Below are 17,341 nucleotides of genomic sequence, written 5' to 3'. Positions count from 1 at the left end.
CCAGTCCAGGGGAGCCAGACCCTATCCTGTCTGGTAGCAGGCACAAGGCCGGGTACTTCCTGGGAGGGGGCCAGTCCATTCCACACACACACAAACACCAAATTTTCCCTAGAGCCAATTCAGTGACCAGTATGTTTTTGGGCTGTGGGAGGAAACCAGAGCACCCGGAGAAACCCCACAGTAACGCAGGGAGAACATACAAACTCCACACAGATAGCACCCCAGGTCCGGAATTGAACCCAGGACCCCAGACAGTCTTTACCAAATAACTTTGAAAATGTAGTACTGTAATGACATGTAAAACATATGAGGCTACTGTACATTAGTCAAGCCTATTGCATAACCGCTGCAGTTGCATGTCAACAGGATGGTATTGGGTAATGCTTATTCTGCGCAGCAAAATCATTTTTAGGGAATGTTTATTTGAAACAAAAGTGTACCAAGATTGTGTTTAATGCACGCTCAGAGATAATCAGGCTATGTTTAAAAAAAGGCGTTGGAACCGTAATAACAGTAATCACAGCCTCTGGCCTAGGAGGACATCGTCGTGTATGTCTCAGTTGTAGATCATAAGAAAATACTTAGCCAGCTTCTGTCTCTGGGGAACTCCATAGATACAGGCATAATGCTTTAGTTTGCCTTTTTCTGATGCTTTTAAGTTTTCCTTTTTCTGATGCTTAAAATCAATAGCAAACCTGCCACAATGCACGTACTGTAATTTTGATACTGGATTCTTTATAGTTGTTTTCTGCCATTTGCCATATGTGAGCTACATATTAGGGCATAAGTATTTTTGTAACGCTTGAAACTCAGGCCTTGAACGTCAGGTGGCTTGCTAATTTGTAATTGCTGCCTCAAATTTAGCCCCTCAGATAGCATTCTTTAATCTGCATGAGAGCATTTCAGTGAACCTAGATGAAGTCCCCAGTAGCTGAGTGAAATATATACTGCTGTTCCTAGGATTCCAAGAGCCCTGACTGTTTTAACTATCTCAAGAGTTCGCCAAACCTTCAGACTGGATAATCCTACTTCAGTCTTCACCCCTGTTCTTGTATAGTGGATTACAGACACAGATGGATGATTCTGACTTTGTGCTGAGCTCTACTAAACATTGTATTGTGGTATTGTGTGGTGCTACCTTAATGAAAGTTTACCATGGTAAATTAATATATTTATACTTATTTGGTCAACATGTAGATTGTGAATGGGCTGAATGGCTGCCTCTCAATTCTGACCTACTACATGAAACTATAGTAAGTATTCATCCTAGTACAACTAAATGTTCTGCATATTGTAGGTTCCTATATACGAGTCCTTTCTGGTTTTTTAGTGTTGGTCTTCGGGTGGTTGCATTCATTAGTCAGCTATGCCTGATTTCCTTTAAAAGGGGAGAGTTTTGTTCCCCCAGTGTGTTGAAGTTCCTTACTCATGTCACAACACTTGAATGTTGTTTTTTGAATTTTTTTTTAGGAGGTCTTGGGCGGGATCTGTTTGGATTAATTGCTTTGAAAATGCAATGATCTGGGGTAAAAGCACCAGCCCTGTCAGGAACACAGTGTAGCACAAGCCATGCAGTGATCTGAACGTTCCCTGTTTCATTGTTGCCTGAAGTAGGTCAATGTCAAGATAAGTTACAAAAAGTTAATTTTCCCAGATGTCCTCACACATCGTGTCACTTCTGTGACCATAAAAGTAAAAGCTGCAGTGTTATCAAGGAAGTTGATCACTCCTTGTTTAAAGTCACGTCTTTAACATTTGTTGGCCCCAAAGCACCCTGTAGTGTGCAGTCTCTCTAAAAATCCTGTCCTTTGGCACAGAGTGTATCTTAATCACTTCTGAAGTCTTTAATAAAAAAAAAAGAGATGTTTGTCAGCATTGTGCTTCTGCAAGGGACAGATTTTTAGTTGAACTCGTTAGTCACGAGCTGTTTCTGTACGCGTGGTTCATGTCGGCGTGTGTCTGCTTTAGTTTGCCTCGCCCCCGTAAGGAAACGAGCTCCGCCGGCAGACCAGCCTGGGTGCGCTGAACCGGTGGGAAGAGCCTGTCAGCTCCTGCCTCCCCAGAGGTTATGTGCTAGTGAGGCTCATTATGCCGACAGGTGTGTAATTACTCACGCCTTTCGGGGGCGACCCGTCCTGTACGCTCTCGGGTTGCGTTTGAACTTCCTCTCGTCACATTTTTTCTTGGCGTCATGCGCTTCTTTCACATTGCAGAAGTGGAGCAATGGAAAGTGTGTTTGAAGCATTTCCTCTCTTCTTAATACACTTAGAGCTCGAGCTTCCCCCTGCAGCCATAGCTCCAGCCGCAGCTGGAAGGGAAGAAGCGCTACGTCATAATTATAATAATTCCTTGTGTTTATATAGCCTTTTTTGAAAAGCTGGTAAATATGAAAAGCACTTAACATATAGGCTTATGTGGACAAAATCTGGGGACGCCATTTTGCACCAGCAGTCCCACTACACAGCTGATCAGGCAGAGTAGTGTGAGATTGCTTCTTCAATTGAATGAAGGGGCAACTATTGGAAGTTTACAAGCCTGTGGCAGGATAACCAACATTAACACTGTTTTGAAAAGTGCTATAGGAACTTTAATAACAAAGTAGTCAGGATCTCAGTTTAATGGTTCATATAAAAGTTGACACCTTCCACAGCACCCTGCCGGGAATTTGTTTTTTGATGGAATTGTGCTCCAGAGGGAAGAGCACCACCTACTGGTCTACCAACACCAGGATTTACAGAAGTACTCTGGCCTTGATGGATGTCTCCCATCCTAGTACTGACCAGGCCCAGACTTGAGCAGGAAGGAAGGTGCTGGGTCCTTTCTTTGAACTAAAATAAGTAACCATATGGTTTTTAATTTCTTTACCAGATAAATAGTAAAAAGTAAATTAGAAAGTGTGTGGTCCCTTTATATTTTTGGGTTTCTGAGCTCCTGAACTGGTTTATAGGATACAGAATTCCAGATACAGGGGAATTGTAAAGATAATTTAATACTTTACAAGGTTTTTCTTTAGTGTGGTTAAATGAAGACTGTGAAGTTGTTTACTGTTAATTTTGTTAATGTAAATGGCCTTTACATTCCTGGCTACTAGCAGCTTGACACAGGGTGAAAATCACCTCAGCATAATTAGGAAACTATTACAAATACCTTCAGAAGGAAGAGTCACAAATGAAAAGAAGCTATTTCTCCCAACCTGCCACACCTGTTAAATCCAGACAATCAGTTATCACAGTGTAATCTAGCTGCCTGGAAGCTTAACCACAAAGAAGTGCTTTTTTAATAAACCTGGCAGTTACAGTATGTCTAGTTAAATTCAATGGACAAATTTTGGAAGGAAGCAGTTTAAATGTGCGTTCTTCCATAACAAAGGATCTGGTTTTCCAAAGATGGTAAACATGACCAAGACAAGTGGATTCATATTTTCCAAATTTAATTTAGTTTTTTGGAATGCATTTGTGCTATGTATTGTCATGTCTTTGAACAATTATATATCTCCATTTGAGCATGTAATATTCAATGTAAAACCTTACAATCTTGTATTAATGTCCTATTACTAGGTACAGTGCTTTACATCATTTAACTTCACTACTATCTGAAGGTTTCTAGGTCCTAATTGTGGTAAAGTGGAACTCTGTCCTGAAATGACCATGGCCTCTCTTGTCCCTCACAATAAAATGCCAGTGTTCCTGTTTTGTCCTGTCTTCTATGTACTGTTGTTTATCACACATTCCTGTATTCAGATCTCCTTCCAGGCTAGGAGAGTAGCAGTTAGAGAAAACTGTCACAGCATAGAACGAGTTAAAAGCTCATTATATACTAAACCTACCTTTTACTTTGTCAAGATGCCATAATTACAATCTGCTTCTGTACGACTAATAACCCGGAGTAGGTGTTAACACAAGTAATGTGTGAAAAAATGATTACTTAAACAGTGTGCTTCTGCTGTCTCCAGTGTGTTAGGGCCCCCTCCCTCTTACTAACAGAAGTCATATGCTTGGGCAGGAATTCCTGGGCACACTACAAGCAGACATTATACTGTACGTGCTGAAAGATCAGAATTGCCTATTGTGTGTGATTCACATCTCCCAGATGTGAACATCATGAGCGCACACAGGAGAATGAGGAAGTACAGAGAGGCTCCTTCAGCCCGCCCACCTTGGACTCACATCACTGGCACCACACCCCTGTAACAGAGGTTCAGCACTGATTGGAGGAGAGGCGCGTCTGTCAGCAACGCCACCACATGCCTGCACGGGCCCAGGGGTTGCAGTGTAGGTCAAGGACCTGGGTTTGAGCCCTCGGCATCTGACTCATAGAGCTCATCCTGAGGTCAGGCAAGCACTTTTCCCACAGGAGCCACTCGGGGAGGCACTGATATTATTCTCGAATGAAGAAGAAGTAATAAGATAGAAGTACAAAGTAGGAGCCTTCTGTAGTCGCATATATAAACAAGCGGTCTTGACTGCATGTTTTTTTGTCATGTGTTTCAACTTGTAAGTGCACATAAATCTCAGCAGCCTTGCTAGCTTGCTAGTGGTCAGCATTATGATTTCCGTTGAAATTAAATCTATTAGCCCAGCTTGTGGTGGACGTTTGTACAGCAACTGCTCTACCTGAGTTTCATGGAATGCGTGCACATTTAAATATCCATCACGACATTTCACAGCACTAAGTGCCGAACGGCTGTGTGGAGATGTCTGGACTGCATTCTATTTTTGATCTGTAGCGCTTGGCATATTGTGTGCCATAGCAACACTGAGGCACTTTGATTTACTGCTGTTAATAATAACTGTACATTCTTACAGTGTGCTATTACAGCTGACTTCACTAAGTGTTGAAATAGCCAATAGATTGGATTTCATCTTAATGTGTTCTGTGGGTAACAAGACCAATTGATAAACTGGAGGTACTTGTGTTAAATGTAAAATTATTACATTTCCCTGTTTTTCCTTTACAAGCTACTTAACATGATTAGGAATCACTGTATTTCCTAAAAGCTTTAATTATGAAATTTGCGAGCCATTTAAAGCATTTTATATTCACGGGTCATTTGTTTGCCTTAATCGAGGATTGGAAAGTGAGGGCATTATGAACAAGTAACACATAACATCGCCTTCTGTGAACTAGACAAAATCTGCATTGGATGCCCTGTGCATTGCCCATCGGAATGAATGTGAAAGTCATTTGACGAGAACAGCAGTTTTGTGACGAGGACTCGGGCTTGCACAGAGGTGACAAGTGACTGAAATCAAAAAGATGGTGGCCACTGGGCACTGGTTCAGCAGGTGGAGCCAGTGTCTCTCACAAATAAATCACAGTATTGTTTGCCACAGCACCTTCCCCAAGAAGGCTGGCATTCATGTACATAATGGACATCTAGCAGATACGCTGACTGTCTGTGGGTTGTCCACTTCTTTTGGGAAAACGGTAGTCATTTCAAATGGATCTTTCTTTGACGAACGTGACCAGTTTCATGACTTTTTTTTTTTTGTTTGCTGTAAAACCCCCATAAGGGCTTCATTTACTAGCCCTCCAGTTATGCCTTATGGAAGAAATACCTCATTGAGCTGCCCCCACCAAGGTGTGGCCTCCTGGATGATGTGAGTACGCCCAGCACCCACCAGCTATCAGTGGGGAGGGGGAAGAAGGGACAGAGTGATGAAGCAAATTCATAGATGGGGATTGTTAGGAGGCCTTGATTGATAAAAGACACTGGGGTAACACCCCCACCCTTTGACTTTGCAATGGCCTACCTAGTCTACATCCAAGCAAACCAGCAAACCTTACACCTTACAGTACTGTATGTAGCCAGTCAACATGGGATTTACCGATGCATGGTGTCAAAAACAGCTGTCGAATTAACATTACTAGCAATAGTAACAAGGCAAGGTTGATTATTATTAGTGTCCCATTAGGGTTATACGGTAATGTTCTTACATTTGAGGTATACCAAGGCACCTCTCTGTTCTGTATTTGGCTCGGGTAATAGAAGGGTTTAGTGAATTATTGGGCAAAATGAAGGCAGGGCAGACATATGCTTGCAGGCTTTTCCCCTCATGGCCTTTTCATTCTGGGAGTTTCACTGTTTCATAGCAGCCTTTTCTTGGTGTGTTCTTTTGGTTAACGGTACAGGATGTATCAAGCACTACACAGGCGACTTTCCTCTTTCCCACTTCCTCCACACCTGACCCGCGTGTTCCCTTGGTGGAGAGGAAAAGAGAAGGTTTGCCTGGTAATGAACTCTTTTATCCTCGGGTTGACTCTCATGGCTGGGGTTCCTTCTGGTCCTGCAGTGGAATTGAGTTAGACTGCGAGACAGAGCCCCAAACTGCGCTGGTCTGGTTTGTTTTTAAGAGACCAATTAGGACAACGGTGAACTCCCTGAAGAAGTAAAGCAGAAGAAATACTGTACATGCCATGCATTTGAAAAGAGCTTGGTGTCTTGGCCTTTTCTGTTTGCCTTTAATGATTTCAGCAAGAATGTGTCTAGGTTATGAGTGCCTCTTAGTATGAATTCCCTTGGCTGCTTGGTCCTAATGGCTCACTGATGCAATGCTGTGAAACACAGCCTTGCTAGGGGAGGGAGGCCCCCATATGGCCACATTACCCGAAACCTGAGCCATTGGTTTCTCCTCAGCACTCCTGGAATTCACCGAGCTGTAATGGGCTTGCCACGCTGAGCTCCGCCCTGTCCAACCAGGCGTGCAGGCTCCCACGTGATCGCTTTCAGGCCTTAATACTGCAATATTACCTACTTCTACCTACTAATACTACCTTCTTCCAAAATGACCTTCTCATCAAATTGCCTCGAACAGGCAGAAACAAAGCCACCAAAATCCTCTTCATTGACAGGAGAAAAAAATATAAACAGATATAAACCCTCCATTAGTGTGTTTTTTAAAATTATCCCTTTACCTTGCCTTTCGCTAGCTCTGATCTTACAAATCTGACCTTTTTCTCTGCAAAGAGGCACAAAATTGTATTTTGGTTACAGTCTTTGTTGAATCTAACTTACTTCCCCCTGCATGGGTTAAAAAATGACTAAATCTACTTGGCAGGACAGCGATCACACACTTGGTGTGTCTTGAACAATCATACTACATTTCCTAACAGAAATCTTAGGTAACTTAAGTATAGATAAGCAATTTAGGTGGAAGTCAGTCCATCCTTCATGCAGATGTGTGGTGAATGGGCTCTTTTGTCTTTCAGCCAAATGTTTATTCTACCATTCAGCTACACTTGCAGGCGTTAAGTGTAAACTGCACTCAGTTAACTCACTTTATTTCCCAATTATATTTTTTTTGTTTTTCATATATGTGTAATAGCATCATATACATGCTTACAGGCTTTCATTTTAGTAGCGCATTTGTAGATGGGGAGATATAGTGTTTCAGTGATCTGTACTTCACAGTGAACGAAACCCCGGTCCTTCATTGTCGGTATAAAACGTCGATAATGGCAAGCTGTTGCGTCTCCTGTGGGAAGTGCTGGGACTGTGGGTAGCCCCCTCTGTGATGGCTCTCATTTCTTAATGTACAGTAACTGTAGACACCCAGTGGGGGAGGTGGGGGTTGCAGCCCTGCTTTGACCCCTGTCCTCCGGCTGGTTGGGCCCCCTCTCCATCCTCCCTCTCTCCTTCCTAATGGTGAGCTGAAGCCTGCAGCCCCTGTTGGCTCCCCCCTTACCCCACCCCCACCCAATCCATCTTTCCACGCTGTATCCTGATGAAAGCTAATAGCAAATTAAGAATGGATCTGTCCTTTTAATTTGATAAGCTTCCACTAGCAGATTAGAATTTTGCATTAAGATAATAGAGTAGAATGTTTAGAAGGGAAAAAGAAATATTAATAGTATCCAGGAGACTGGTGATCATATGTGAACTGTGATTTTGCAGTACTGTACTTATTGATCCCTGACGGGCTGCTTTTACCATGACTGGAGCAGGAGAAAGTCTTGGGGATTTAATTAACTGCAAGGAGATGGAGCACGGCTTTTTTTCTCTTAGTGTCAGATGGTTTAAGCAGTCCTTTTTAGATAAGAGTTTAGAAAAACTGTCGCTGTTCAGTCCCTTTTATTTGCTTGATAACTTTGTGTTTGTAACGAACAGCATTCAGCTTTGCTCCCTGCCTTCTTTTCAGTCTTGCTTTTTGCCATTTGGTCCAGGATCTGTACACGTTATCACATGGAACGGAGTTACTGAGCCAGTGCGCAGCTGAATGTACGCATACTCATGAGTGAACTAAAAAGCCACAGCATGTTCTTTGAATTGACGTGACTAGATGTCCTTGGCACATATGAGCAAAGAGAGTTCTCTTTAGAGCTGAACAATGGATCTCCTCCTCAATGTATAACTGTACTTGTGACACATCATAGATGTGCACTGAGGTCTTTATTTTACTAGACTCGCAATGGGTTCTGTGCATGTGTGTGGTTAAAGCTCTTCAAGTTGTGCGTAATAAGAATACAAAGGAACAGTAGCCAGAATCTTCGCTGTAGCCCCCTATCATTCTCATGTGATCGTTTAGGTGAAGTCTCAAAAACTGAGAATTGTTATTTTTTTATTCATTTTAAAGGACTGCCTTGGTTTTAAACCTGCAGTTTCAGCCTGTTAAGATGAAGAAATTCCCACTTGAGTGCACCGCATTATGGCACTCAGTCTTGTTCACTGTCCAGGGATGTGGCGTTGTTTATGAGAAGAATTTGTTTCCGTGTCCCTGCAGTCACCTGGCCAGTGCTTCCTGGGAGATGGACTGTAGGTTAAAAGGCTGACTTCACATAATGTCGGTTCCTTTGCCATATCGGTCAGTAATGTCAGCATGGGTTTTACACCCTATTCATTGCAGATGAGCACATAATAAAGTTAAAAACTAAAACTTACAGAGGGAATTAAAATGTACTCAGTGGTGCAGCACTGGGCAGTTGGAATCTCTCCACAGTGGAGCCGTTGGTGTTAATGGGTTATCTGGTGCCGTCCTGGGTCCTGCTTCAGTTCTTTTCGCTGTGGGTGTAGTTGAGAGCTCAGGCAGCAAGGACTGACTTAAAACAAGAGTAAATAATTACACTCAAAGTATTACATCTAAAAAAGAACCCCTATAATATCTTCTGTACTGTTATGCTATGCAGCATTTTGTTCTTTTCTTCTCTGGAACACAGAGCTGTTTGAAAAGCTGCTTGTTGCCTGAAATGTGACTCTTATCTCTGCGAAGTATGACAGTCCCACTTTGGCTAATATAGGGAGGGGTGATGGGCCACTAGTCTTTAGTTTTGCTTTACGTGGTAATACAACAATTTTCTTTTAAAACGTTTTCTTCACGTTTCAGCTGCAGAGGGTAATAACATTCCACATTCAATTATTCACGCCTAAGTAAGAGATCAGCAACATGCCAAAGAAATAATGAATCTGCAGTAATGCAGTATGGAACAGGTAAGGGTTCATTCCATGCTGAAAGGTAAAGAAAAGAAATGCAACATTTCTGCTGTGGTGCCTTCTTTAAATGCACTAATTTCCTCTTCTTCGTCTTCTTCTTCTTCGAGAGAGTTAAGAGTTATAAGAGCAGAGTCTGGCTCTCACACTGGACTGGACTGCCCTGCCGAAATAAGGCTGAGCTCCGTAACCCGAGTTCTGCACCCTTAGGCCCCTAGTTTCCTGACACGTGGAGTTGCTCAGGTCTGTCGGGTGGCCACAGGAGAGTAAGGCATCAAGCCTCAAGGCAGCAAAGACTTTCATGCGTAGTCCAGCTGACCTTTGACGCTCTTCACACATTCCACAGCACGGAGGCGATGTGTTTTCAGCAGCAGCAGTGACGGGCCTCGCTCTGCAGCCACACAAACTGTCGGGCATTGTCGTCTGCAGTCCTTTCTGTAGCTCGTGCAGGACCAGCCTCACAATAGCATCTCGCCAGACTGCATTCCAGCCAAGGAGACAGACTAATTAGAGCCATCTCCTTTCACTTTCTGCTGAAAAATCAGGCTTCTATTTTTACGCGGTGCGTAATGCAAGGGAATCGCATGAGAGCGCCAGCGATGACAAAATAGAAACGCATGAAAATAACCCCTCGGCAAAGCGTCACGCTTTAAAAAAAGGCTATGACAAAGAGCTGAAGTAGGGGGATGGTGTTTTTTCTTTCAACTGTGAAATCATTTGTTTTGTAATCAAACCTGACTGTTCTTAAATCACTCAGGGTCAAAGCTCGTTGCGAATCTTGCTGAAGAAACACACAACACTATGCATTTAACACCTTGCTCTGAAAAGGTCATTTTCACAGTTTAGAGCAGGTGTAGATCTTGCTGTCCTTTACTTTATTCTTTCTGTACTGTAAAGCTGACACACACAAAAAAAGGCTGAATGAGATCCTCAGCTCAATCAGCTACTAGTGATCAAACAGGCTAGATGAGGTGACTGGTCTTCTCTTATTTGTATCTGTTCCCATGACTTATAAGAGATTAGCTGTTACTAGCAGGTGTCATCAGACTCCGTTTCCCTCAGCGGCTCCTGAAACCCTCTGACAGCAAAGCGAGAAATGTTTCGTTTTCAGGCTGTGAAGGCGGCGTGCCCTGACACGTACTGTATGTCATTCTCCTCTGCTAGGTGCAGCTCCAGGTTCATCCTAATCTGTCGGCCAAAGAGGACGCACTTCAATACATCGAGGAGCTCATTCTGCAGCTGCTGAACATGCTGTGTGTAGCCCAGCCTCGCACTGTCCAGGATGTGGAGGTACCTTGACTGGCAGCTTCAGAAGAGCAGGGAGGATGTGCCCTCAGCTGGCTTGGCCAGAGTTCCTGCCGCTTGCCAGCGCTGTAGACATTACTGCACCGGAATTCCGGTTACCTTGTTATTTTCATGCTTTTCAGGCCTGGTACTAGTTGGTGTTTCATTTTGTTCACCAGACAATTAAAATAAAGCACCAGCTTTTTGTTTATTTTAACCTAACTATCCACATTGTGAATACTGAATCCAACTTAACACTTTGCTACTTTGAAACCCACTTTTTTACTCAGAGGCTAAAAGGTTCCATCAGTTTCACTATAAATTAAGCAATTCAAGGCCTCTTTAATTTGTTAATCTACACACACAGCTAATTAGTTGGCAGGTATCGCATTAAATGGGGAAGCTCTGTTACTGGTAGTCAAACTGAGTCAACCATTAAATGTCAAAGTTCTTTTAAAATAATTAGCTTTAAAAGGTGAACATGTTATTATATTATGTGTACAGCAAAAATATAAACATAAACTTCATACTTTATTTTATAGAGTTAATTTCACAATTTTCCAGTGCTTGTGCATGTCTTTTAAGAGGCTAATAAAACCTAAATGAATCGAGTACCTTTATTTTTATACAGTAATTGCAGAGATAGTGTGAAATAATCTTTGACTGTTTTTAAATTGCTATGATCTTGGTTTTCTTGCTTGATTGTTACAGTTTTGCATTATTATTTTTTTTAATTGTCAATTGAGCAGCCACACTCATGTCTGAAATTGGAGCTTTTCCCCTCACATCCCCACATTTAGTTTCATACCTGCACTTTTTTCCTTGTTTTTTTTCTTTTGGGAAAGCAGTCTGTTGGCAATGTCTCTGTTGTAATTAAGTCAGTTAGCCAAGTACTGACTTCCCAGTCTTGGCTTCCATTAATAGCCTCTTGGGAGAGCCAGGTCTGTGCTGACCTTTGCCTTCTCAGCTGCACTGTTTAAATGCCTGTCACGGCAGACCCATTCTTCCGGGTTTATAAGTTGGAATGGAAGGAAGGTTTTGTATCTGCGTGCTGTGTTCCCTTCAGGAGCGTGTTCAGAAGACCTTCCCCCACCCCATTGACAAGTGGGCCATCGCTGATGCCCAGTCGGCCATTGAGAAACGCAAGAGGAGGAACCCCTTGCTGCTGCCCGTGGACAAAATCCACCCCCTGCTGAAGGTATGTCCCCAGGGCAGTGTGTGTCTGTGGTGCAGCCACTGCTGAGTGCCTCCTTGTGAAGCAGGCCTGGGTCTGGGGTTTGGGGTTTGGTGTGATTCGCTTCAAGCTCCGATACGTACTGTTGATGATTTAGTGCCCTTTGAGACTTTGTGATAGGCCAGCTGTCTTTTCATGTGTGGGGTGGCATGTTTTCCAGGAGGTCCTTGGTTACAAGATCGACTATCATGTGTCCCTGTACATTGTGGCTGTGCTGGAGTATATATCAGCTGACATCCTGAAGTTGGCAGGGAACTACGTGGGCAACATTCGGCACTACGAGATCAGCCAGCAGGATATCAGGGTGTCCATGTGTGCGGATAAGGTAGGGATATGCCATGGAAAGGAAATACAGAAATGTGTTCATAGAACATCGCATTTTACATCCTTTCTAGTTCTATGATGGGGAATTATTGCTATTTTATTGATGATTTCTTACTTCAGTAAGTGAGTGAACTACGTACTGTGAATATAGTGAATAGAAAAAAATTCCAAAAATAATAATACTAATGGGGAAAACATCAGTACATAAAAATAAAAGCTGGAGACGTCGACATGCCATTACCCAGTGCACAAGTGTTTGGCATACCTGTGGAGAGGGTGGGGGTATTTCCTGTTGAAGCCTGGGAGTGATGGCGATGACAGATTTGAAGGTCAGTGGATGGTAACTAACATGAAATGTAACCCGTGACCCATTTACTTTACGTGCAAATCCTGTTGATCCAGTCTAGTCTTTACATTATTGAAGAACTGTTTTGAGTGATTTCTAAATGAAATGTGTCCCTAGCTTCTCCAGGTAGAAGGCAGCACTGAAGTTTATAGGAAAGGTGCCAAGAATTTTGAACAAAACAAAGACAGGCCAGTTAACACAAAACAGCAATGAAGAAAAATAATTAATCTTATTTTCTCCCCTCCCAGCCCCTGTACTGTACATTTCTAATTAAAACATGTTGCAATAAAATATGAGCAACATCTTCAAAACCACACAATGCACCATGTAATGCACTCCTGCAGCGTTCTGAATGGGCAACAAGCCCGTTCAGTGCTAACCATTTATCTTGTGTTCTGCGCTCTTCACATTGTTGCTAATTAACTTTTGGGATCAGGAGTGCCAGCTCAGTAGTGTTCCTTACTGGGGTCCTTTGTTTATTAATTTATTCAGCGGACTTGTGTTAGATAATAGCAACACATGTTATTTGCTAAAGTGCATCACTGTGCCCACCTGCAACAAAGAGGCAGTAGTTTGGGGGAGACCATTGGACTAAGCAGGATGTAAACTAAATAAATCTCCATTTACTGAATGCCTTTTAGAAACAGACACTTTGAAGCAGCAGAGTTGAGAGCCAAAATAAGAATAAAAAAACTTTCAGATTTTCAGATTCAGATGTTTTCAGTTACGTGTTGTTATTTTTGGTAGTGGTATTGATCATGCCATGATGTAGATCATACTTTTAAAAACATCATCCTTAATGCTTCCAAACTTCTTCCTGTTCATGTTGTAGCTGGGGATGTAAGAATTACTTCAATGAGCTATTTCACTGAGCGCTTGTGTGGATGCCTCTTCCAGGTGCTGATGGATATGTTCGATCAGGACGAGGACATCGGGCTGGTTTCTCTGTGTGGCGACGAGCCTTTGTCCACAGGAGAGCTGACCTACGACGACCTGGTGCGGCTAGAGATAGCAGAGGAGCGACAGTACCTGCGGGAGCTCGACCTCATTGTCAAAGTGTTCCGCCAGGCCTTCCTGTCCAACCCCAAGCTCTTCACGCCACACGTGAGTACTCACTGGACCTCTTCCTACCCCCTCTCCGTCCGCGCGCCGGCCCTGCTCGATCAATAGCTAGATTACGTAGTAGAAAACCAGCAGTGTGGTTCTTTTTTTTAAACTCTGTGAATGAGCCGTGCAGAAAGTTAATTTGCTCCTGAAAGGTCCAGTGAATTAATTGAGTGTCGTGTGGGTCTGAATGAAGCCATATTCTTTGGCTTATCTCTGCGGTCTGATTCACACTTTAGAAATGCTCCTGCCCTCACTATGCTGCACCTTCACAAAGCAGTCCTTCAGCCAACCTCTAGAAATCTTGAAATTGTCTTTCTTAGATATTTGCTGAAGCAGCCACCTGCTTTGAGTGTTCACTGTTGACTCACAGCTGTGACTCCTGAATGTAGCATGATATTAACTCCAGGTGTGGGGTAACAAGGAGATGCAGCTCCATTGTGCGTGTGGGCCCGTTTAGATTTTAATTGCCAGCAGCATATCACCCTGCAACTCACAACTGGCAACCCACTGAAGCTCAGCAGGTGTGAGCCTGGTCACTACCTGGATGGGAGACCTCCTTGGAAAAACTAAGGTTGCTGCTGGAAGAGGTGTTAGTGGGGCCAGCAGGGAGCACTCACCCAGTGGTCCATGTGGGTCCTAAAGCCCCAGTATAGTGACGGGGACACTATCCTGTAAATAGGCGCCGTCCTTCAGATGAGACATAAAACCGAGGTCCTGGCTCTTTATGGTCATTAAAAATCCCAGGGCGTTTCTCGAAAAAAGTAGGGGTGTAACCCCGGCGTCCTGGCCAAATTTCCCATTGGCCCTTACCAGTCATGGCCTCCTAATAATTACCCTCTATGAATTGGCTTCATTACGCTGCTCTCCTCCCCACTGAGAGCTGGTGTGTGGTGAGCGTTCTGGCGCACTATGGCTGTCATCGCATCATCCAGCTGGATACTGCACATTGGTGGTGGCACATTTACCTATAAAGCGCTCTGAGTGGAGTGTCCAGAAAAGCGCTATATAAGTGTAAGCAATTATTATTATTAATTATTAATCTTGCTGCTCTGGAACTCAAGAGTCCGGATACTTCCGCACACACAGATACACACGTTTGTCTTCATATTTGTTGGGAACTTCCCTATGACTTTATTTCTGTAATTTATTTTTTATTCCAAAGTTTATTCAAATGAAACTAGAAGTGTCCAAAACATCCAGTCATATTTCAAATGTAAAAGATGTCTTTGTTTATTTCCAACATTTACTTTAAGGAGATTATCCCCATATCTTCAGTTTGTTTGGAGTTACTACTGTGTAATTGTAGATGTGAAGTCTGACAATGTTCCTACAGTCGCGCACACACTCTTTGTTTAGCTGGACATGTTAACTCTTAACATTTAAGTCTTTTTAGCCTTCAATGCAACCTTTCCTCTTTCTGTCGTCTTAGGATCCAGTAAAACCTGGGGAAACATATCTAAATATACCGAAGAAAACTCTGAAAGGGCAGTTGTGATCCCTTAACGAAATCAATCACTGATCCCTTTCTAATCCCAGGCTTTTTTTCTCCCCTGTGTCTGAGGAGTATGGTTTTGAGCTGGTTATGAAGGAATTGCCAGTACAGTCTGAAATTCCATCTGGAAAACAGAATAATGACCTCAAACGCTTCCCTTAAGAATAACTGAAACGGAGCAGCTGGAGCATCTGTTGTGTGTATTGAAGTGTAACGTGACAAGCTGGAGCGAGCAACAGTGAACATGAATAAATAAGAAGGGATACAGTAGATGCAAAAGGACTTTATGCATTTTAAATGAGAGGGCTACTGTGTCAGGTGGTAGCTGGAAAGAGAATCTATCGAAAGCATAATGAGGTTTTTAAGAATCTGCAGTGATACACAGCATCCATTAAGACCATCCATGGGAGTGCTACAGTACGGATATTGAAGTGATTAGGAGCCAGCCTTTTTATCATCGTTTGTAACATGTCATCACAGTACTTTAGAACACAGAAAATCTAAGATTCCCTTAGGTTAATCCTCTAAAGATGTGTTACTTTTCAACTTTTTAGGGATTTTTATATCAATAGTATTTACTGTTGTGTAAGGTATTCTGCTGCTAGTTTTTTTCCAGTTTGTCTATAGATAATGCTGATAAAAAGAAATAGAATTATATTTTTAGAAAAAACTTATCCATATTTTGGATATTGATTAAATGTTTTGGTCTTTTGTCTTCTTTGGAGCCAAGTTCCCTTTAGCAGTGAATCGAGGTTTTGTGTGGACCGTGAAATACGGCATATTTTACGTTTGATTCAGAAAGAGAAGGTTCATAGAGTGGATTAAAAGAACTAAAAGGTCAATGAACATGACAAGAAAGGAATGATCAAGGTGTTTGAGTTTTTAAAGTCATATCTTTGTAGGTATGACCAGCAGTGGTTAAAATCTGTTTTGGTGGTGTGTAAAGTATTTAGTATTGACATACCCTTTTTGGAGTGTTGTTAATTCACACCAGCAGCCTCAAGAACAGCTGAGAGGATATGACGCTTCAGTCCAGTGAGAAGTTTTGCAAAAACAAAACACTTGAGTTGTACCTTTGTGATTCAGGGCCTTTAATTAAATATCGAATCCTATGTGTAAGTCAGCTGCAGATTGCTTTTGGCATCTCTTGTAGCATCAGCAGGAAGAAGCAAGTGAAAAATGCATCTGGAAATCCATGCCTATAGGCAGTGATCTAATGTTAGCAGCACTGTTGTCTGCAGGATATTGACGTGATCTTCAGCAATATTCTGGATATCCACGAGCTGACGGTGAAGCTGCTGGGGCTGATTGAGGACGCGGTGGAGATGACAGCAGACAGCAGCCCCCATCCTCTCGTGGGCAGCTGCTTCGAAGATCTGGCCGAGGTACGTGTCAGTCTTTGCAGGACAGGCAAGCTCTGATAATTGTGCTGCTCTTCTGAAAGTACAAAAAAATGAGCACCGTATAATCTGTTTGTAGGGTTTTAGTTTTTAGCTTTTGTGTTTGAACACGAAAAGACTGCTTCAGTGCCACTCGTGGAGGCCCTTTCTAACTACAGACACAAAAAAACAAAAAAGGGAATTCAAGTAGAAGTACAGTAGATCCAGGGGTATCTGTGACAAGAGGTATTTCTTTATATAGTGAGTTGCCAGCAGCCTTGGATTCAGATTTAATGGCAAATATTGTTAAAATTATTTAAATTTAATAATTACACATAGTACTTTTCATACAGAAGGATCCCCAAGTTCTCTATGTGTAGGAGGTACCCTAAATCCTCCAGCCCCAAAGAGCACCACCCGTCCAGGTGACACATACTGTAGCAGCCGTTTGGCACCAGCACCCCCATGGTACAGTAGATCAGAAACAGCTTCACCAGTTGAATTGAGGTCAGATTATGCACACCCAGAGAGGAATTTCACCAGAATGCTGGAGTTAACACCATAAGCAGTACCATAGGATCTTTAGTGACTAAATAGTCATGTCTCATCTAAAGGACTGCACCTCCTACAGTAGTGTCCCCTGTCACCATCAGCTCTTGTCCACAATGTTGGAGACTCCAGACAGCCAAGAATTAGTGACAAGAAGTCAAATCTCTAAGGCATATCTCTAGTCTTCCCAGCTGCGGTTGCC

At 42.7% G+C, this 17,341-nt stretch overlaps 1 protein-coding gene across 2 annotated transcripts in view; it reads left to right on the top strand.

The window, feature by feature from the left end:
- Positions 1-17,341, top strand: part of sos2 (son of sevenless homolog 2 (Drosophila)) — a 51,210-nt gene that overhangs the window by 13,400 nt on the left and 20,469 nt on the right. For both annotated transcript variants that reach the window (XM_088925248.1, XM_088925249.1), the window contains exons 2-6: positions 10,589-10,714; positions 11,775-11,906; positions 12,103-12,267; positions 13,510-13,716; positions 16,453-16,596. In XM_088925248.1, the coding sequence (XP_088781374.1) occupies positions 10,589-10,714; positions 11,775-11,906; positions 12,103-12,267; positions 13,510-13,716; positions 16,453-16,596 (774 nt within the window). The remainder of the gene's footprint in view (positions 1-10,588; positions 10,715-11,774; positions 11,907-12,102; positions 12,268-13,509; positions 13,717-16,452; positions 16,597-17,341) is intronic.

Source organism: Atractosteus spatula, chromosome 9 (genome assembly GCF_055471065.1).
Source record: "Atractosteus spatula isolate fAtrSpa1 chromosome 9, fAtrSpa1.hap1, whole genome shotgun sequence".
NCBI classification, from domain to species: Eukaryota; Metazoa; Chordata; class Actinopteri; order Semionotiformes; family Lepisosteidae; genus Atractosteus; species Atractosteus spatula.
This window is presented reverse-complemented; position numbering and strand designations above follow the sequence as displayed.